The 21,626-nt window shown below is 45.9% G+C and overlaps 1 protein-coding gene across 1 annotated transcript in view; it reads right to left on the bottom strand.

The window, feature by feature from the left end:
* Positions 1-10,051: 10,051 nt before the first annotated feature.
* Positions 10,052-21,626, bottom strand: part of AGBL4 (AGBL carboxypeptidase 4) — a 1,414,426-nt gene continuing 1,402,851 nt past the window's right edge. Inside the window, exons 12-13 of the mRNA XM_061120044.1 lie at positions 16,485-16,581; positions 10,052-10,172 (exon numbers count right to left, since the gene is read on the bottom strand). Coding sequence (XP_060976027.1) covers positions 10,052-10,172; positions 16,485-16,581 — 218 coding nt within the window. The remainder of the gene's footprint in view (positions 10,173-16,484; positions 16,582-21,626) is intronic.

Below are 21,626 nucleotides of genomic sequence, written 5' to 3'. Positions count from 1 at the left end.
TGAAAGGTTCAGACAATCATTCTTAAGAAGCTCAGTAGAGGAGTTACCCCTGAGGGCTGGGAGGTGAGGGAAGACTTCCTGGAGGAGGGTTCCTGAAAGATAGGTAGAAATCAGGTCAGCAGAAAGGAATGAGAAGTGGTTGGCAAACACAGATGTTTAATAAGTTTTGTTGGATGAATTAATGACAGGATAATCCATGTCAAAGGCAAGGAACGGACCAAGTAGGGGACATTTATGAGGTCTCAGAAGGAGAGGAAAAAAACACTGGGAGAGACTTGTCTAAATACTGTACTTTCCCAATCATTCTGTCTCTGGACCCTCACAATACTCTTGAGGGTTTGGTTGGTTGGGGATTATGTACCTGTTTCAAAGAGTAAGAACCAGAAACCAGCTGAAGCTCTGGGATAACTCCAGACAGGGAAAGAGGCTTTTTTTTTTTTTTTTTTTTAATTGTCACCCATCCAGGAAGTATCAGAGCTGGAAGCAGAATCCATCCCAGTGGCTACATTTTATAATCCTTCTCCCTTTATCATTTGAATCCTGGGGGCAGGAAGTGGTTTGGGGTGAAGGAAGAGGAAATCTGCTTTTTAATGCAAAGGTAGGGTGAGGGGTGGGTTAATAGAGGCCTCCTCCTCTGCATTGCTCTATCCTGATGTCCTGGCAAAATCTCTCTCTCGTCCTTAGAACTCTGAGGGTAGCACCAGCTCTGCCTGTAAGACAGTCATTTCTCAGCAGTCATTTCAAAGGCAGAGACGCAGGCATGGAGGACGTGTGGGCACCGACATCCGGCTGCAGAGAAAATGCCTAGAGCCAGGCTCAGGGGAATGAGGCAAAATGAGGTCGTGCACAGGAACAAAGATGAAGCAGAGAGTTCCCTGGGGCAGAGACTTTTTATAACCAGCATTAAATATGTATCATTTTGTCAGGCTCAGGACTGAACATATAAAGAGCGGAAAGTGGAAAGAACAGAGCACTGGAACCTGGTGACAGCCAGGCTCTTCCACTTAGGAGCCGGGTGACTTTGGACAGGTTACTTAGACTCTCCAAGCTTCTTTTTCTTTCTCAGAGAACAACATCAGCTTCACAGGGTTGTTGTGAGGATTATATGAGACCGTATAAGACAAAGCAACCTGGAGTACAGGGCCCCGGAGCTGAGCAGGTGCTCGGCCAGGGCAGGAGAGCAGCAGCAGGAGTGATCGCAGCAGTAGCTACAGCAGCAGCAACAGGAGTTGTTTTTACTGTTATAGGAGAAATGATCAAATTGCCCTGGGCTCTAGAAATAAATTTGGTCTTCAAGAAAAGACTGGAGATGAAGTAAAATCCATCTCCTCCATTGAGACAGGTTTTGAGAGTGGGGCCTTGAAGACCATCCAAGACTTCACCTTTCACATGGAGCTGGAATTTAGTTCTGTAGGTAAGGGAAGCCACGGATGAAATCTGAGCAGTGGAATGTTTAGGAAGACAGATCTGTAATTAGGATCCAGTTATTAAAATAAGTTCAGAATGAGATTTTGAATTCAAGATTTATTCATTCTTTCATTCTGCTATATTAACTGAGTGCCTCTGACATGTCTACAGCTGTGTTAGGTGATATGAGAGGAATAGAGATGAATAAAACCTAGTCTCTGCTCTCAGAAATTAGATGATAATGAAGAAGGTGACTATTATCTCAGTGAAGTAATTGATAAATAGATAAATCAACAAAGAGCTGGGAGACCCAAGAAGAGGAAGAAATTCATTACAATTCTGTGATTGGGAAAGATGTCATGGGGGTGGGATAAGTCTTGAATGATGGGAAGGATTTACTTTAGTTAAGAAGAGTGGAAGAACTTCCCTGGTGGTCCGAGACTCCACACTCCCAATGCAGGGGGCCCAGGTCCAATTCCTGGTTGGAGAACTGGATCCCACATGCTGCAACTAAAGATCCTGCCTGCTGCAACAAAGACTTGGTGCAGCTAGACAGATATGAGAGACACCAAGCAGGAAGAACCAGCAGGATGTGGCACCTGACCAGCAGGGAGGTGAGAAAGACATAGAAATGAGATGATATCCAAGCTCTTGGCTTGGATAATTGCTTGGAAAGAGTTGCCATAAACATGTGGTTATGTTTCATAGAGATTGTGGATGCTCCTTTTGAAAGGGCGAGAACTGATTATCAGGACAGTATCAGAAGGTGGGGAGGTCAACGAGGGACTGAGTGTTCCAGCAACCCAGGCAGGACACGGTGGTGGAGTAAAGAGGAGGAAGAGCATGGAAAAGGGAGAGGAAGAAAAATGGATGACAGTCCTGCCAATAAGTATTATCTCCCATGTTAAAGACAGGGTAAGTAAACTCTGCTTTAAATGATTCACAAGACAAAAATAGCAAGGAGTGAGGTTGACAGGAAAAACTCAGGACTGTCTGATTCCTAAGTCACTCCATCATACTGCTGGAAGGCAGATGCATCATGGAGGCAGAAGCAATGAGCCTTGATGACTGGTTGGCTTTGTAGGGGGAAGAAGGGAAGGGGTTAAGACAATGGCAAAGTTTCCAGGCAGGAAAATAGGACACTAACCAAGACAGCTGGTGCCAAGGTGAGAAGCAGATCTGGATTCAAGACTGAGATGGGGCCAAAAATAAACTTGAGGTCTTGGGGGGAAAGTGAATTTTAAACATGAAGGAATTAAAACAAGTGTCATAGAAAGGACTTTCTGAATTGGTCAGGCTTAGTGCTGAGGTTTGGGGTTGAGCAGAGAGGCAGTGGGACCTGGCTGAGGTGAGTGTGTACCCAATTTCTGTACGAATTACTTATGAGCTGTGGACTATGGGCAAGGGCCTTAATTACACAGATACCAGTTTCTTCTTCCTGCAAAATGGGGAAAAATAAGCCCTGTCCAGCATGCACACTGAGTTTGATGAGAGCAGGTAGAGTTAATAGAGGTGAGTGTGCTTCAGGGAAGTCCAGAGTTTCAGCTGGCAGAGCGTATTGCTATAACTTCACAGAGAACACCCAGGAGACACTGTGAAAGAAAGTGAAAGTGAAAGTCGCTCAGTTGGGTCCAACTACTCCACAGACTGTAGTCCATGGAATTCTCCAGGCCAGAATACTGGAGTGGGTAGCCTTTTCCTTCTCCAGGAGATCTTCCCAATCCAGGGATTGAACCCAGGTCTCCCAAATTGCAGGTGGATTCTTTCCAGCTGAGCCACAAGGGAAGACCAAGTATACTCGAGTGGGTAGCCTATTCCTTCTCCAGGGGATCTTCCCAACCCAGGAATCAAACTGGGGTCTCCTGTGTTGCAGGTGGATTCTTTACCAACTGAGCTATCAGGGACACTGTACACCAATCAAAAATAGCATAGAAAGAGGTTCTTATAAATCCTGCTAAGATTTGTTAGGTATTTTAATAAAACATGGTATCTTACAGAACCTATACCCCCCACCCTCACATTTTAGTCTTGTCAGTTCTGCCTCAAGTCAGTCTGGGAGAACATTGTGTCTAGCCCTGTTTTCCTACTTGCTCTGAGCCCCAACTTACAAATACACTGATCTGTCAGTGTGACTGTTTTTCTTCCAGGTACTTTTCTCATTCCTTTCTTCAGGGAGGGTTTGTACTTCTGTCTGCACCTCATTTGGAAGTAAGAAAAGCTTTGGCTTCAAGGAAAGGGGTTTCTGATCCTAACAAGTTAAAGGTGGTGGGTTGGGGAGAAAGTTCTACATTATGCCAAGTATTTTTTAGGTGTTACTGTATTTTGAAGACAGTTTTATTGAGTTATAATTGATATACAAAGACCTATATATATTTAATGTTTACTATTTGATAAGTTTGGACATAAGTCAGAAACTTCTGAGTCCATCATCACAGTCAAGGTAACAGGCACATCCATCACCTCCAAACATTTCATGTGCCTTTTTTGGGGGTCTTTTGTTTGTTTTGTTGCTGTTGTTATAGGAAAACTTAACATGAGATCACCCTTATGGCAGAAAGTGAAGAGGAACACAAGAGTCTCTTGATGAAAGTGAAGGAGGAGACTGAAAAAACTGGCTTAAAATGCAACATTGAAAAAATGAAGATCATGGCATCTGGTCCCATTACTTCACAGCAAATAGATGGGGAAGCAATGGAAACAGGGAGAAACTATTTCCTTGGCCTCCAAAATCACTGCAGGTGGTGACTGCAGCCATGAAATTAAAAGATGTTTGCTCCTTGGAAGAAAAGCTATGACCAATCTAGACAGCATATTAAAAAGCAGAGATGTTACTTTACTGACAATGGTCCATGTAGTCAAAACTATGGTTTTTCCAGTAGTCATGTATGGATGGGAGAGTTGGACCATAAAGAAAGCTGAGTGCTGAAGAACTGATGCTTTTGAACTGTGGTGTTGGAGAAGACTCTTGAGAGTCCCTTGGACTGCAAGGAGATCAAACCAGTCAATTCCAAAGGAAATCAATCCTGAGTATTCTTTGGAAGGACTGATGCTGAAGCTCAAATACTTTGGCCACCTGTTTGGAAGAGCTGACTCATTAGAAAAGGCCCTGATGTTGGGAAAGACTGAAGGCAGGAGGAGAAGGGGGCAACAGAGGATGAGATGGTTGGATGGCATCACCGACTCGATGGACCTGAGTTTGAGCAAGCTCCAGGAGTTGGTGATGGACAGGGAAGCCTGACATGCTGCAGTCTATGAAGTCGCAGAGTCAGACATGACTGAATGACTGAACTGAACTGAACTGAACTGAATGTGAGAGCTACCCTCCTAACAAATTAACTACCTCCTACAATGTTAACTAGAGGTGCTGTGTTGTACATAGGTGTTATTATATTTAATCCTCCCAATAACTGGGATGTAGGTATTACAATTTCTGTTTTACAAACATAGATCCTGGAACTTAAAGAGGTTAAATTATTTGCCCAAAGCCATTCAGCTAGTTAATGGAAGAACTAGGATTCACATTTCAGTCTATCTGACTTTTTCAACCAAGGCTGTCCATATTATGTTATAATATCTCCCCTATTCTGTCTACCCTGGTGCCCCATTGGCTGAGCTGAGCCACAAGGGAAAGAACTTCTAATCTCAGTGTCCTTAAACTGCTTAGGAGGTGGGATTCAGGAAATTTCTTAATAATGATTGAGGACACAGTGGGCTCAGCTTACACACTCCAGAGGAAGGGGGTGATACAGAACTTGAACTAGATTATCTGCCTGGGGTCAGTAACCCAGAGGATGCCTGGAAGGGCCCTGTACCTTGATGAGCTTCCAGGAAATCTGGAAGACCTAGAAGCTTCTGTGTGTCAAGTGATAAACGACACCCTACCCTGTTGGAGTGCCCAGCAAGGACTCACACAGGTGTGTGGGAAGGAGAGATGGGAAGAAGGCAGGGTTCTAGCAGTAGGTGCTAAAAATTTCCTGAAATCCTCACACATACACCCAGCCTGGAAACTTCCACGCTCCATTCCTCTCTCCCATCCACTCCAACCTCTCAGTGAGGCCATGATTTATTTGTTAATCTGCTTTCACCTGTTTTCTTGTTTTGATCTGATTTTACCTGGAAACTAATGAAGACGTTCCTGTGCAGAGTAGTAGGAAGGGAACTGGGATTGAATTCAAGTTCTCACTAGCTTCCTTGGTGGCTCAGAGGGTAAAGCGTCCGCCTGCAATGTGGGAGACCTGAGTTTGATCCCTGGGTCGGGAAGATCCCCTGGAGAAGGAAATGGCAACCCATTCCAGTATTCTTGCCTGGAGAATCCCATGGATGGAGGAGCCTGGTAGGCTACAGTCCATAGGGTCACAAAGAGTCGGACACGACTGAGCGACTTCCCTTTCACTTTGTCACTAGCTATATGAATTTTAAAGAGAGTATTTTACTTTTAGGGGTTCTTAATTTTCTCACCTGGGAAATGAGAAAATGATACTTACCTCTAGGGGCTGTTGGGAGTATCCAATGGGGCAATGTATGCAAAAGCATCTGGCACAATGCCTGGCACACAGTAAATGTTCAATAAATATCTGGTGGGTGTATGAACTGATGCTCCACAAATGTTAATCACTCCAGACTTCCAAGCCTGGCACTGCACTTACTACTTACAAAAATGCGGAGTTGGGTTCTCTTAGGCAGGTCTCCAGTGAGTCATTGAATTACAGTTAAAGGACGCAAACTCATCCTGTACCCTCCCCACCCCATGCAAAGGCAATGGGGAAAGCTCCCAGCTGAAAGCCCCCTGCTACTGCTGCTGCTGCCGTAAAGTAAATATCACCAGAAGCAGGTGACTCAGCCTCTGCTCTGGACCTCAGCACAAAGAATCCCGGCGGCCTCTGGCTTGTCTGCCACAGCTTCTGCCGCAGCTTCTGAAGGTAAACAGACTGACCTCTGGGCCTGTGAACTAATACAGAGCAAACCCGGCACTGTGTGTGGAGATTTGTATGAAAGTCAGGCAGAGGCCCAGGGTTCTCTCCGCTCTCCTCCCTGCCTTGCTGCCCTTGTTCTCTCCCTCTCCTCGGTACGCTAGTTTGGTAGCTGGTTCTATACACTGTGGCTCTGTCCTGAGAAGGAAGTGGGCAGACAAGAGAGGCTAGAGCGCCCCCTGCTGGGGCTGAGTGAGCTGGTCGCTTCTGGGTGGTTCACTAGCCGTCTTTCTGTGTTGGTGCTGTCCTCAACCTCAGTGCTGAAACTCTTACCCTCTTAACCTGAGACGGTAGGTATAACCTGGTCCAAGAAAGCTAGGGAGTTTCTGAGCAGGCTAAGGCCACAAAGAGGTGCACTGGCAACCCCTGGTCCCTTAGACTGAGCCTCCCTGCTCTACTTCTGTGGAGAAGCAGAAAGCCATTTTGCAAACAGGTCCTACAGTCTTATGGTCATGTATTTTTCCCTCCTAAGGATTACTAACTGTCAGCAGGGCCCGTATTCTGTAATTCAGACGTTGACTATCATTGTTTAGGGTTAAGTGATACTTATTATACTGTAAACTCCATGGTCTGACATTAGAAATGTAACCCCCATCTTACATCATTCTCCCCACAGTTATAGAATAGGAAGTAATTCAGCGTGACTTAAAGGAAGAAAATCCCTCTCATTCCTCCATGACAGATGTTCATTCAGATTCTGCTTGCATGCCTCTAGTGATGGGGAACTCTGTGTCTCTCAGGGACCTCATCCAGTGGTTGACAACTCTATTCACTAGAAGGTTTCCCTCACTTTTGAACTGAAATTTGTCTTACTGAGACTACTTCCCTGGATTTGGTTCTAACCTGTTGGCAACACAGAACGAGTTTGCTTTTTTTCTGACAAAAAGAATATCCAAGATACCTTTTCAACTTTTTAGATATTGCGATCATGCTTTCCTTAACCCTACTCCCTCTTATTTTTCATCTCATGGATAAACAGTTCCTGTTTCCTTATCCATTTCCAATGGGAAGTGATTTGCAGACACCTTATCATCCTGGTCACATCCAACTAGCAGCTATCATTGATTGAATGATTTGCTGATATGCCCCATGTGCTGTGCTATGCCTAGTTGCTCAGTCGTGTCTTACTCTTTGCAACCATGGACTGTAACCTGCCAGGCTCCTCTGTCCATGGGGATTCTCCAGGCAAGAATACTGGAGTGGGTTGCCATGCCCTCCTCCAGGGGATCTTCCCAACCTGGGAGCTGAATTGGGATCTCCTTCATTTCAGGCAGATATTTTTACCAACTGAGCTACCAGGGAAACCCTAATATCCCCCATAAAATCCCATTAAACCCACATACCTACTGTAATGAGGTAGACATTACTATCACCATGTTATAGGAACTAAGATTCAGAGAGATTAAATAACTTACCCAAGATCACACAGATATTAAGAGACAGAATAAAGGTTTGAATGCAGAATTAGAATCCAGAGTTGCCTGACTCCAAAATTTTCTTTTAAACCACTAGCATACCTGAGCTTTTAAGACCTATGGTCCAATTAATCAATGCAGCTTTTCAAAACTGCAGTTATATTTTCATAACTGAAAATATCCTATTGATAAAAAGTTGATGAAAATAGCTATTTTTTTCTGTCAATGAAGATTTGGTAAAACGGGCATCAGATCAGTTTACTTCTAGTAAAATGTAAATTGGAAAAGTACACGTGTGAGTGTATGCTCAGTCGCTTCAGTTGTGTCCGACTCTGTGTGACCCTATGAACTGTAGCACCCCCCACCCCATCCCCAGGCTCCTCTGTCCATGGGGATTCTCCAGCCAAGAATTCTGCAGTAGTTTGCTATGCCTTCCTCCAGGGGATCTTCCTGACCCAGGGATTGAACTTGCGTCTCCTATGTCTCTTGCATTGGCAGGTGGGTTCTTTACTACCAGCACCACCTGGGAAGCTATGATGTAATTTAATATGCAGTATAAATCTATAAAATGAACTACCTAAGCACCAAAAAAAAAAAAAAAAAAAAAGTGGGGTCTAAATATGGTCACCTTATGAAAGCAATTTGGGCAGGGAAAAATAGATCTGGTCCATTATCTCAGACTGTATGCAATCTGCCTCTCTTTATGCCATCTCAAGAGACGCTCTTGTTTCTGGAAGGCCTGCCACAGTGTTGATTTGCATTGAGCTGGCTGCAGTCAAATAAACTCCCCAGGATTCTGCCACAGGAACGGCTGGAAAGTCAAGCCTTGACTGCCCTTCCTTACCTTGATGACAGAGTCCCAAAGTGAGGGTTACATCAAATTGGGTCAACTGGCTGGTTCTTGAGGGAGAGAGAGACCTAGAGGGAAAGGTGCCAAGAATGCTCAGAGGAACAGAGGAGCTGCAGGAAGCACTTTATTTGTGTTCCTCTGGGCAACAAGAACCCAGGGGAGAAGCTGTATATACAACACAACATTTGTAGCCAACTAACATATGGGTTTTTTTGTTTTTTTTTTTAACCATTTCTGAAAAGCAATAAGCAAAGGGAGAATAAGCTTTGCTCTCAATTTTTAACATACTTTGAAAATCTCCAATCCAAAGCAAAAGAATGCTAAACTGAAGCTTTGTGCTAAAGGCCCTATCTCCCCGGAGCCTCCCTTCCTCTCCCTATCTCCTAATCCTCATTTCCAGGAGGTCATTTTAATTAGCAGGCTGTCATGGTGACTCAGCCTGCTGCTTCACAGACAGGAAGTGAGCCGACTCCCCTGGACCCATTCATCATGCAAAGGCACTTTACTCTGTAGAAAAATGCACAATACTGAGCTTGCCCTGCCTTGGGAATTGCCACTGTTGTTGTTTTACTTTACCAACCCCACCTGCCTTGGAGTGCATCCTTTTGTCTTTTGCATCTTCTATCTCTGGCAGTCAGCCTCCTCCCCTCTATGGCAGATTTTTCATATCCTCTTCTTCAGTGGTCAGTTTGGATCTCAGATCCTAGGATCTAGAGATCTTAACCAAGAGAGAGACCTTCTGGAATGTGCAGTTAATACTTTTTGTTTTAGGAGCTAAAGTTGCAATGAAACTACCTAGGTCATTGGGACATAGCTCTCAGGGCAGTTCTCCGAAGTTGCATGCTGGGGTTTAGGGCAGTCAGGGAGCATGCAGCTCATAGATAAAGTGACTGTATGTCTAAGACCATCGTGACCTCAAAAATTCTGACCCATTGTTCCCAAAGGTGCATTTGTCTTTTGCTTTGTATGCGTTGATGGTATTGTTTTGGGTCAGCAAATATGGACACTGCATTTCTAAAACAGTAAACAACCATGGCCTAAAAGGTAGCCACCTGTAGTAACTGCACAACTTCGAACAGTGAAGGGGCTGGAAGGCACTGACTAGAGAAGGGATGTGGGTTTTTCTCTTCCTGTGAGGGTCTCTGTGTTGTGGAAATTAGCATCTGTACTCATCTGGTCTAAGTCTTCTATTTTGTTCCCGAGCCTTAAGCTGAAGGCTCACAATTGATTTTCAAATGGTAAAAAGGAAAATCAATGATGAAATTTCTCATTCTTTTTCCTTCCCTTTCACTAGCTTATACGTTTTCTCACAGTCATTATCTTGGAAACTAGAATAGGGTGATTAATTTCATGGCCCAGCAGAAAACGCATGCTCTTGTCACCACAAGACCTCCCTGGACTCCACATCCTTAAAAAGAGTTTGAAGGGTCTTTGTGGTTCACTGAGCTCTTCTTGTCCCCTTTGCCGTTAGGGTGGTTGCTGGCCGGGCCCCGCAGGATTGGGTGCTTGTAGGAAGGGGGTTTTCCTTTCCTGCAAAGGGGGAGATAACAGAGAGAGAAGAAAGACAGCACATGTACACACTGCATTGGAATCATCTGTGTGTATGTCTATCTTCCCCAATGGACTGTGAGCCGTGAGTCTGCCACTGGACTAGGAGCAGTGGCCTCGAATGCCTCATCTAGGCATCTCATGAACCCAGCCCAAGGCATGACTGAATGAAGGACTCTCAGATGAATGGATGGGTTGTTTCATTCTGGTTCTGGAGAAAACCTAACTGCCCTATGGTTATAATACTTCCACATTTCCACCTTGATTCTAACTCATTCTATTCATTTCACCTTGGGATGCAGATGAACACATAGACGAGCTGTAGGTTGGCAGGGACTTCATTCCCTTCGTAACCATCATAGGCTCCAGAGTCCCTTTATACTTCTCAGCATAACCTAATTATGGCATTTCACGGTGGGTCTGTCTCCCCTACAAGCTTGGGGGCTCTCCCAAGGCAGAGATGTGTCTGTTTCACCTCTGTATCTCAGAGCTCAGCACCCAATGTAATACCTTTCACATTACTCTTCAACAGCTGTTCACTTTCTGTTCTGCTCCTGGTGGGCAGGAACCAAGTTTTATCTGTGTTTGCATTTTTCCTCATATGGGGCCTTATTTATTACATTTTGAGTAATAAATTGATGTGACATTCATTCAAGCATTGGACTGCGATTTATATGCAGTGGAAAGACTGGCCAATCCAGAAAGAACTGAACTGAATTCTCAGGCCAGGTATATATGGGAGGTATGACCTTGAGCAAGTTATTTTTAATTCTCTGAGCTTCGTTTACAAAATGAGGATAAAATATTCCAATTTCAGGGTGATGTGACATTAAATGAGACAATACAAATAAACATGCATAGTGTCTTCCTTTGCCTACTGTAACTTACAAAGGCATGCTGCTAGGTGCTAGGTATGGTCCAATGGACTCTGGAGGTGACAGAGGTGAAACAGACATTGATGTCCTCAGGCTGCTTACAATTTAGTAGAGGTCATAGTTGTATAAAATAACTACATAAAATAATAAATAATAAGAACGACAACTCCTGGCAGAAAATGGTAATGCCACAAATATGGGAATCTCTTGGGCTGTTAGAGTTAGGATACAAGAAGTGACTTCTTATAACCCATGCTGCTCTGATTCTGGAGTATCATTTTCTTCATTGCTGATGAGTCATGAATAGGGTAAAGACAAGACCAGGTGTCAGCACACAAAAGAGGCACTCGCCCTCATGTAGCTCCTCAACCAGGAAGCCTCACAGACTAAGATTCTATGCTCATGAAAGATCTTGCTAACACAGGAAGATCATCTAGCATGGTTGAGATACATCTAAGTCTTAGTACCCAACAAAAGCCTGGAACACACACTTGGAATGTCGTTTACAGGCGATGTGATCTTCAGGAAATCCTTTCTCTTCCCTGGCCCCTGTTTCTTCTTTTGTAAAATAGTAGCGCCCATGTCCTTCCTGCATTCTAGGTGCTGGTGAATGAGGGCTGGGGAAGAGCTTTGCCCATTACAAGGTGCCATTCACATGTCACTGAGAGTGTGGGTCTTTACTCCCAAGGGAAGCATGGGAAACAAGATGGAATTGTTTCTTTGGGGGTGAAAGAGGGTGTGCAAGCCCAGGTATGATCACAGGTGGGGTGGTCCCAGGTAGATGGCGTGCATGGGAAGAGGGTGTGTGATAGCCAGGGAGGAGTGTGGACATGAAAAATGACTGTGGGGTCCTTACAGAGGCAAAAAGCATCCACAACTCCAGATGGGACGGCAGAGAGAGGCATCAGCAGGCAAACCTCTCACCTATGCGCCCCACAGAGCTACTCTTCTTCCTACAGGGCCCTCTTCCACCTATCTGGACTCCCTCCTTTGGAAAGCCGACTCCCCAGAAAATAAGCTGCACCCCTCCCCTGGTTCCCAAGGCACTTTGGGCCTCATCTCTCAGCATGCCATTTTCTGGGGAGTTATCTGCCCAGCTGTTTTTCTCATAGGACTGTTAGTTTGATGCATCTGATTTCTCTCCATAAGTCCTGAATAGTATGAAGTATGGCTTGAGGATTGTTTGATGAATTAAACGAACTGTTAGTCCCATCTTTACCCATCTCTACTGTCCTCAGCATCCAGGCCTGCCATTACCTTAGAATGTGCCTTTTCAGCTTCTGCTTGCTGCCTTCTATGCCCTTTCCCCCCAACCTGAAATGCCTCTCTCTTCTCCATTTCATCCATTTGAATTCTCTGTGTCCTTGAAAACCAAGTTTAAGCCCCACTTCCTCCATGAAGCCTTCCTGGGATACTCCATGATGGCTGCCAAATGCTCGCCAGTAGTTGTGGGAGACTAATTTCTGGTTGGGTCTCACTTTTCTATAACACGAAGGGGTTGAAGTGGATGATTCTTAGAGGATGCTTCAGTTCTACCATTTCATAACTCATATATTCAGAGCTTATGGAGGACTTACTCCCAACTAGGCCTTGAATGTGCACTGAGGTCCTTAAACAGTTCCTTAAGGAGCAATCCATCTAGTGGTGGGGTCAGACACACAAAGATGCTATGACAATATGCTATGGGATATACCCTGCACACATGTGTGCTAAATGCAGTTAGGGGTTCAGCAGAGAGAAGGAGGTCTATCTCCAGTGGAGAACAAGGGCCAAGAAACAGAGGTGCGATATCCAGACTGGGCTTTGAAAGATAAGCTGGCATTCTCCACGTAGAGCCTGACAGGGAGAACATTCCAGGGAGAGGGAAAAGGATGAACATGGAGCAATGACTTACTTACTTGGGGTATAAAGTGGTAGAAAGCAGGTAGGGTGGAGACGGTGCTCACAGGGAAAGGTGTGTGCTAGGAAGCTGCATATGAAGTTTTCCATGTAGGCCAGGGCTTTGACCAGCAAGAGGAGGAATTGAAACATTACTGAAGGTAATGGGGAACCATGGAGGCTTTTGAAAGAGGGCACGAGGTGCTAGGTAGCTGAGCACATTTATACATTGCTTGGTATTGTTTGTGATCTTTGCATGTGGACATGCCTTCTCCTCTGTGAATCTGGGCTCCTGATGGGCAAACGTTATCTATGTTCCCCCAGCATCAAGTTCAGGGCTCCAGTGAGATGCAGAGCTGATGATTCCCACCCCTCCCCCTGCACACAGACACACATCCAAACCCCACCGTGGAGGCAGCCCTTTACTGTCACTGAGTCCGAGCCCGCCTCACACTCAGAGGCCTGCCCACCCTCCGTGCTCACGGTTCATCTCCCCACAGAGGCTCACCTGGCCTGTTCATTTTCTTTGTCTAATTTGTATCCACCTTGATGGGACATTTTGTGTCCCTGTGGTTGAGATAAGTGTGGGGGTCTCAGCTCTGGTCATCGATGCCATGTCCCTGAGCCCGCACTCACATCTTGTCCCTCTCCCCTTCAGGGACCTCCCCAGGGATGCTGACAGGCTCCTACTAGCACATGGGTAGAAACTGACACAGTATAATTATCCATCGAGATGGGAGAAAACAAAGATTAATTCTGAATCAAAACATGTAATTTGCCTTTGAAACTAGAACTGCTCTTCCATGTATGTTATTCAGGGCTTGGGTGGAAAATAATACAAAAATGGGGACCTAGTCAAGTCCCACATCAGAGCTGTGTATCCTCCTGAGATGCATGTTTTCAAGAGTTGCTGACAAATTGAGAACTAAGTGATATTCAAAGTTTGATGAGGGAGAGATGTGGGGATTGGAGAGGGTGTTTATTCTATTTTTCTTAGATGAAGGGTGGGTGCCTTTACTGTGAGTCTTCAAGGCTGTGGACTCTGAGGAGGGAGTCCTTCAGCTCTTCTCTAATGAGGGTTCCAAAACTCAGTGCAATGGGGGTCCCATGAGCAAGGCCCTGAACTCCCCTGTAACCTTTAGGCCCAGTTTCAGGGTCCTGTCTCCCCCATCTTGAAGAACTCTTCACTAACTGATGCTCAGAACATGAGGCTGGGGATTGGGATGGTGGGGCCCGGCTACCTAGCCCTGCGTGTGGCCAGTCCTGTTCACTCCCAGGGCCTTGGACGCCGTATCTGCACAATGATGATCGTTACTCTTGCTGATGTCACCACTGACAGTGCAACATGCAGAACAAAGTGGGAAATGATCAAGTTAATTTTATTCAGGCTGACAGAGGACCTGAAAGAGACAATCCCCAAATTAACTCGTAAATGAGATTCTATGAATTCTTTTGAGTTTATAAAAGTGAAGTCGCTCAGTCATGTCCGACTCTTTGTGACCCCAGGGAGTAGCCTGCCAGGCTCCTCCATCCATGGGATTTTCCGGGCAAGAATACTGGAGTGGGTTGCCATTTCCTTCTCCAAGTGATCTTCCCGACTCAGGGATCAAACCTTGGTCTCCCGCACTGCAGGCAGACTCTTTTCCATCTGAGCCACCAGGGAATCCCCCAAATGCTCCTTCTAAAGGCTAATCCACTAGGATGGGGGTGAACAACTGAGGCAGAGCACGAGTTTATAACACTTTAAAATTTTAAGAACTTAACCCATCAAGAATGACTTCTAAGGATGAACTGAGCACCTTCATCTAGAGGTGAGCGCCTCAAAGTCAGGGTCATGCTTTAATCATTTATTCATTCAAGCATCCCCTTCCCCACTGGGGACCTGGCATAAAGTGCTGTTGTCCTAAGTGAATGAATGAAAGGATATATACATGAAAGCATGCTCCATACAGCCTAGGCACTGCGGGAGAACAGAGAAGGAAAAGAGCTGCTCTAATCCACTCTGATGGGGGTGAACAACTGAGGCACAGTACACTGTGGAGCAGACTCCTCGTGGACCTGGGGCTCAGAGAGGAGGGACTCCCAACTTGATGGGATGTGGCTTCTGAGACATCATCCAGCCCAACTAGATAAATCCAGGGACTTGCCCGAGGCTCTGATGAGCTGTCTGGAAATCTGGGCCTGTGGCACAGAAGCCCCAGGAGATGGAAGCATTCATTGAGCACCTCCTGGCTACCAGGCACCAGACCATGCTTGTATCTAATCTTTAAAACCACCGTTAGAGGTTGCTGTTATTACTCTCACTTTAGGAAGGCGGAAAGAGGTTTCACAAAGCCAAGAAATCTGTCTTACATCCCACCAGCTTGAGACAGAATTTGAACCTACACTGACAGTGAGAAATGCTTCCTGCTGGAGGTAGAGCTTAGCTGGACTTCAGTCCAGCTTTGGAATAATAAGCATCTAGGATCAAATCCTGCCTCTACAAAATGTCTTTGACCTCAGGAAATTTTCTTTACCTTTCTGAGCTTCCTTTTCCTCATTTGTAATATGACGAAGAAATTATCTATGAGGAATGAATAAGACCATGTACAAAAAGTACTTGGCTCAGTAAATAACAGTGATTAACATTGTTTTTGTTAATAACAGATTCAGGAGGAAGGTGCATCGGTACAAAGGCCCTGAGACAGCAAAGCATTTGGGCAAGGTCATGCGCAAGGTCAGTGGGAAGATTTGGTTTGGCAGGAACCTTTTAAGTTGATACCATTAAGTCCTTCAAGGAGGCTGGACCACTAGGCAAGTAGGAGATGAGGTCAAGGGGTAGGGTGAGGCCAGCACATCCCAGATGCCACTGGGTGTCCCTGCCCAAATGCTCACTGGGCTCATAGCCAGCAGGCATGGGAATGCCCAGCACTCTGGGCTCTGGTCCAGAGCTCAGGAAGGACACTCATCACCTGACCTTCTCTCTTCACCAGCCCAAAAAGCTGACCACGGCAGAGGACCTGAGGCGAAGCTTCTCAGGGCCGTGTCCTCTAAGTGCCAAGCCTTTGCAGCTTGACAGCAGGGGACGATCATATGTACAGGGTACATACATGCCTGGCACTGTGCAGGGTTCTCTAACATCTCTTAATAGTCTTCTAAGTGAGAATCACTGTCCCCATTTTACAGACGAGGAAACTGAAGGATCAGAGGCCTTATGAGACCCGATGATACAGGAATCCTAGAGGGTGAGCTGTCAGATGGAGTAGCACATGGATATACCCAGACCAGCTTGGAATAGTGGCTGGACTCAGCCTCCCAGCAACTCCCAGTCCTGTGGGTTCCCATGTTAGATCCAGAAATGTGACCACCCCCTCACTGTCTCACCCCATAATGATACCCCCAACTCAGCAAACTGCACTGTGAAGCTCTTCGGCCACTACAGTCTCTGTGGCAGGGCTGGGATCATCTTTCCCATACTGCCCAGGGCCAGACAGAGGCTAAAGGAAGCTGCCCCTGAACAAGAAGACAGTTAATCAGGACACAAGCTCTGCTTAGCACTTACCGCAGCCTTGGCATGGGGATCGCCACTTTCTCGACCATGGGGTTCAGCCGGTAATAATCCAAAAATGTTCTCGCCACATTCCGCCCCAGCTTCATATCTGCAAGGGCGGGTGTTAAGGAGCAACTCTGGACTAGTAAGAAAAATGACAACAGTAACAAAACAATATCACCACTCACTCTTCTATGTGTTGTATGTACTGTCTATTTTCACAAATCCTTAAATATTAGATACTATTATTTGTCTTTTTTCCCAGGTGAGAAAATTGAGATGCAGAGAAGTTCAACAATGTGTTCAAGGTCATAGAGCCTGGAAGGAGTCTTATTCCGAAGCCTGTGTTCAGAGATTTTAGAACCTACTGCACCCTTTTGGGAATCACTAGGCTTCCATGGTCTGCCAATCAGGTGGCTCAGGGGGAGGCAGATAAGCAAGACCCAAGGGCAAGAGACCTTTTGTTGTATAGAGACCAGGGCCTGCCTGACCTTCAGGGATTAGTCATCTACCTTGGTAACCTTGGGGACAATGATAAAACCTTCTCACCCTAAATAGTATCCCTGGTCCACCTTGAAGTCTACCAATAATGAATCCTTAGGGTAAGTACTTGTGACCTGTTAAATACAGGCTCCCCAGGGAAGGGGAAAGGGTCAATTCCATATTGACCAGTAACACTTTAGTATAAATTTGCACAACAGTCATCTATTCGACAACATGGGACATAGGCTCTGTGCATTATAGTTCACATCTCTGGACCTTCACATGAGCAATTTCCTCTGCCTCACTTTTCTTCAGCTAATTTGTAACCGTCAGTTTTTCAGTTAGGTGATGTCTCTTTAGTAAGGCACAATGCTCTTCTCCCAGGTCTATGAGTGGTGCTCTTGCCCTCTGCTCCTGTGGCTTCTGAACTGACTTCATTCAAAGCACTTATCTTTTATCTCATGTCCCCCAACTCTGAACATCCAAACCATCACCAACTCTTACCCAGGGGGACATCTTTGTCTTTAGTTGGCCCACTTTTCCCCAGGCCCCTGCTGTCTTCCTAGAAAAGGCCAGCGTCATCTTTTCCTTGAATTGCTGTCATCCTGTCCTAATGGCCTCCCAGCCACGAGGCTGCCTGCTTTTGCTCCATTTTCTATAAAGTTGCTGGTGGGATGGGGTGAAAGGGTAGTTGTTCTAAAGCACAGATCTGCCCATGTCATCCAACTGAGAAAAACCTTTTAGTGGCTCCCAGTTGCTTTTAAAATTCAAATTTGGAACTTGATTTACTGGGTCCTTTGTAATTGGGTCTCAGCTTTGTGCTTGCTGCCTCCTGCCTTCCACCCCTCAGCCTTTACATTCCAGTGATACTGAGCTTCTTTCACCTCCAGGCCTTTGCCCATTCCACTCCATCTTCCCAGACCACTCTCCCCTTTGCCCACAGGCCTTACAGGGCCAACACACCTTCTCAGCCTCCAGACATCTCCGTTTAGTTGTCACTTCACTGGGAACATCTCGGCCACTACTCCATCCGGGGTCATGGAACTGGGCCAGCATATGTGAAACAGTCAAGCAAGTTCTCACCCCTCACTTCGAGGTGTCTCCAGGCTGGGTTCGGACATGGCCCTGGACATGAACACCATGAACAGCTGCATTTATGGAGCACTTGCTATGTACCTGGTACTACACTGACCCTTTACTAACACGTCATTTCAAACAACCCAGGGAGGAAGGCATTCCTATCTCCCTTTTGCTTTTGGAAGTTGAGAAACCTGTCCAAAGCTAAAAAACTGCCAATGGTAGACTTGAGACTCCAATCTGGGACTTTCTGATTCCAGGACCGTGAACTTTCTGCCACTCTGGGCTGTTGCCCAACTGGAAGGCACCTTTCCATCAAGGCCTGAGGCATCCCAGGCCAGTGCCTGGTGGGAGAAGGGAAAACACCAGATGAGTTGTTTACTACAGTGAGATGTGCTACAGGTTTGCTGTGTTCTCGGCTGCCACCTGCTTTCTTCCTCTGCTTGTGACTGCCCTTCTCTGTCCCCTTGTTTAAAAAGTTCAAAAGCTGGTGTTGGGCCTGGGCTTTCTGACCAGCAGACCCCAGAGGCAGTCTCACTGCCAGGGCCTGCAGAGGTGGCTGGCTGCCTCAGTTCAGTCAGGCTCTAGTTGGCTTGAGGAAACTGAATAACCACTGTGTGTGTCAACAGTAAGAGCTACAGGGGTGCAGAGGGAGGGAGAGGTCCCAGTGGACCAGGCTAAAAGGCTGTAGCAGAAGTTCTGGAATCAAATGCATCTCGTTCGAATCCTGGCTTGGCGACATGCTGTGTGTGGCCAATGGTACTTTCCAAAGATGTCTGCACAATGTCTTCCATCTCACCTGCCATCCCGTGATGTGACCTTGACACTCCTTCCACCGAGAGGTGGAGTCTGTATCCTCTCTCTTTGAATCTGGGTGGGCTTATAACTTACTTGCTACCTAAGGAATGGCAGGAGTGACACTGTGGGACTTCTGTTGAGAGGTCAGAAAAGCAGGGCTGACTCTCACCTTGCCTGCTGGGATGCCCCAGCTGGGGTTCTGAACCTCTGGGCGAGCAGTCTGACTGCCCGAGGCTATCCTGCTGTGAGGAATCCTGAAACCAGCTCACAGAGGGTCTGCAGGCAGAGGCCCTGAGACTTTGGGGAAAGGCTACTTCAGAGAGGGACTCCTGGCCAACCCACAGTCCCTCCAGCACTGTGCCGCTCCAGCTCCAGCCAGCATCTCACTGCTACTGCATCAAAAATGCCAAGCCAGACCCACTCAGCCCAACCCTTCCTAAATTTCTGACCCACAGAAAACAAGAGAGAATAACTATGGTTTTAAACATTAACTTTGGGGAAATTCGTTCTGCAGCAGAGGAGAGCAAGAACACCGTGTGACCTTGCAGAAGTTCTCCCATCTCCCTGAACCTTCTTTCCTCACCCGTAAAACGTGAATAACAATGCCCGCCTTGCAGGGTTGTGGTGGTGAGATAAGCAACCAACCCATGTATGCTGACTAAGTAAGTGCATGAATGTGGCCAGAGGGAAGCCTGAACTCTTCCTCCAGGCCTGCAGTGACAGCCAGACTCACTCAGCCCTGGAGCAACCCTAGGAGATCTCCCTGTAGGTCAACTCTCCCGAGCTCTACAAGGCAGAGGAGTTGGGCTACTGCAGTCAAATGCCACACTGTGAGGTGTTGATCATTTCAGACAAGCTCTGTTTAAAAGACAGTGTTGTAAAGGTGGAAATTGTCTGAGACAACCCTTTTTCTTTCCAACACTATTACATATTCCCTAAGCCCTGAGAGCCTCGCTCCAGGTTATTTACTGCACTGGCCCTGCTGGAGCCAAGAAATGGGACGTGGGTGGGAGGAGGGAAGAGATTGATTGAACATTTTCAATTAAAACAGGCTGTCTTTGAACAAAGATTTAAGATCCAGGCAAGGAGAAAGCAATAACTCTCTTGGCTGGAACCTTCTCCAATATATTGCAGAATTAAGAGAGAAAAAAAAGGGGGTGAAAACTCCCAACTCTTCACTGCCAACAAAAACCTCAGAACAGCCTATAAGTTCAAAATGTCATTCTCCTGAGAGTCTTCTGTTGCTCCTGATGGGTTTCTAGCCAAGGGCAGAAGCAGACAGTAGGGGGATCAGGACCCTCGAATCAGAGAAACAGGAGTTGGCTGGAGTTGTCCGAAACTCAGACTGACTAGGTGACTTTCAAGTAAAGGGTGGGTGTCAATAGCTCCAGTACATGGTGGGACCCTTTAACAAGTAATGAGGGTTGGCTTATTCACATTCACTCATTCATTCATTTGTTTATTCATTCATTTTAATTTTGGGGGTTCCTCCCATGTGTGTATTGCTATGAAGAAGGGCTGAGACTAGGTTAGATAAAGAAGAATTAGACACAGTCTAGAAGAGGCAGACTCTGGTCCTGGGAAAGATTGAGGGCAAGAGTAGAAATGGGTGGCAGAGGATGAGATGGCTAGATGATATCACTGATTCAATGGACATGAGTCTGAACAAACTCCAGGAGATAGTGAAGGACAGGGAAGCCTGGCATGCTGCAGTTCATGGGGTGGCAAAGAGTCGGACATGACTTAGTGAATGAACAACAACAAGAAGATGATACTAACACATCCCAAATAACTACATTACCAAGCAAGCTGTTGCATTGTCACCTTCACAAAAGCAACTGCCACTTTTTTCTAGCACACCCTGTGCACCGTACAGTGTAGTTATTTACTATCGACCATCCCCACCACATCCCTGCAAGGCCAAAGCATAATTTGACACATGTTTTATAGGAAACTGGAAAAAGGAGAGTTTGCATAATTGACCCAGAGTCTCGTGGCTAGAAAGTGATAGAAGCGGCATATGAACCTGAGTGTCTTTTTAACACCGTGCATGTTTTCTCCTTTCATGAGTGTGGTCATAAATTCAAACACAAATTCCGTGGGCATATGGCAGATTTAATTCCAAGTGGAGCAACTGTGAAAGGCTTCAAGGAAGTAGGCTATAACAAAGATTTGAAGGACAAAGACAAATCTGAAATGGGGAGGAAGAGATAAATGAGCATCAGTACAAGTGGGGAGTGTGGCTGTGGTCCATGATTCTGTGTTAGAAATAAGTCAGAGAAGGGCCCATAGGCCCAAGGAGCTAAAGTGTAGAGGGGAGGTGGGGCTGCAATGGACAGGCTGGCGACAGATTAGTGAAGGCGCTGAATGTCAAATTATGGAATTTAAACTTCTATTCTGTTGGCAATAAAAGCCAGAGTGTATCTATGGTTGTATCCATCATCTGTTCACTCAATACACAGTTGTTGACCATCTAGTATATTCAACTTCTCTAGAAGGCATGGGATATACTTTGGTTAAAAACAAACAAAAAACAACAAACCAAGACAACAGCTCTTAAATCTATAAGCAGAAACAGTAACAAAAGAATTTAAAAAATCCTAAATAAATACATAATTGTGATTTTAATAGTGCTAGGAAGAAAATGCTTGGAATCTATAACTGAGGACAATGTGGGTGCTGCCTTAGAGAGGGGGTATGGGCAGGCCTCTGCAAACTGAGAGTGGGCAGTGGGTAAGCATCTATGAAGGAGGAAGGGTGGGTGGGAACAGTCCTTGGGTGGGAAAGAGGAGTTGA

This window comes from Dama dama, chromosome 20 (genome assembly GCF_033118175.1).
Source record: "Dama dama isolate Ldn47 chromosome 20, ASM3311817v1, whole genome shotgun sequence".
Taxonomy (NCBI): Eukaryota; Metazoa; Chordata; class Mammalia; order Artiodactyla; family Cervidae; genus Dama; species Dama dama.
Note: the sequence above shows the minus strand (reverse complement) of the source record. Positions and strands in the feature narration are given on the sequence as shown.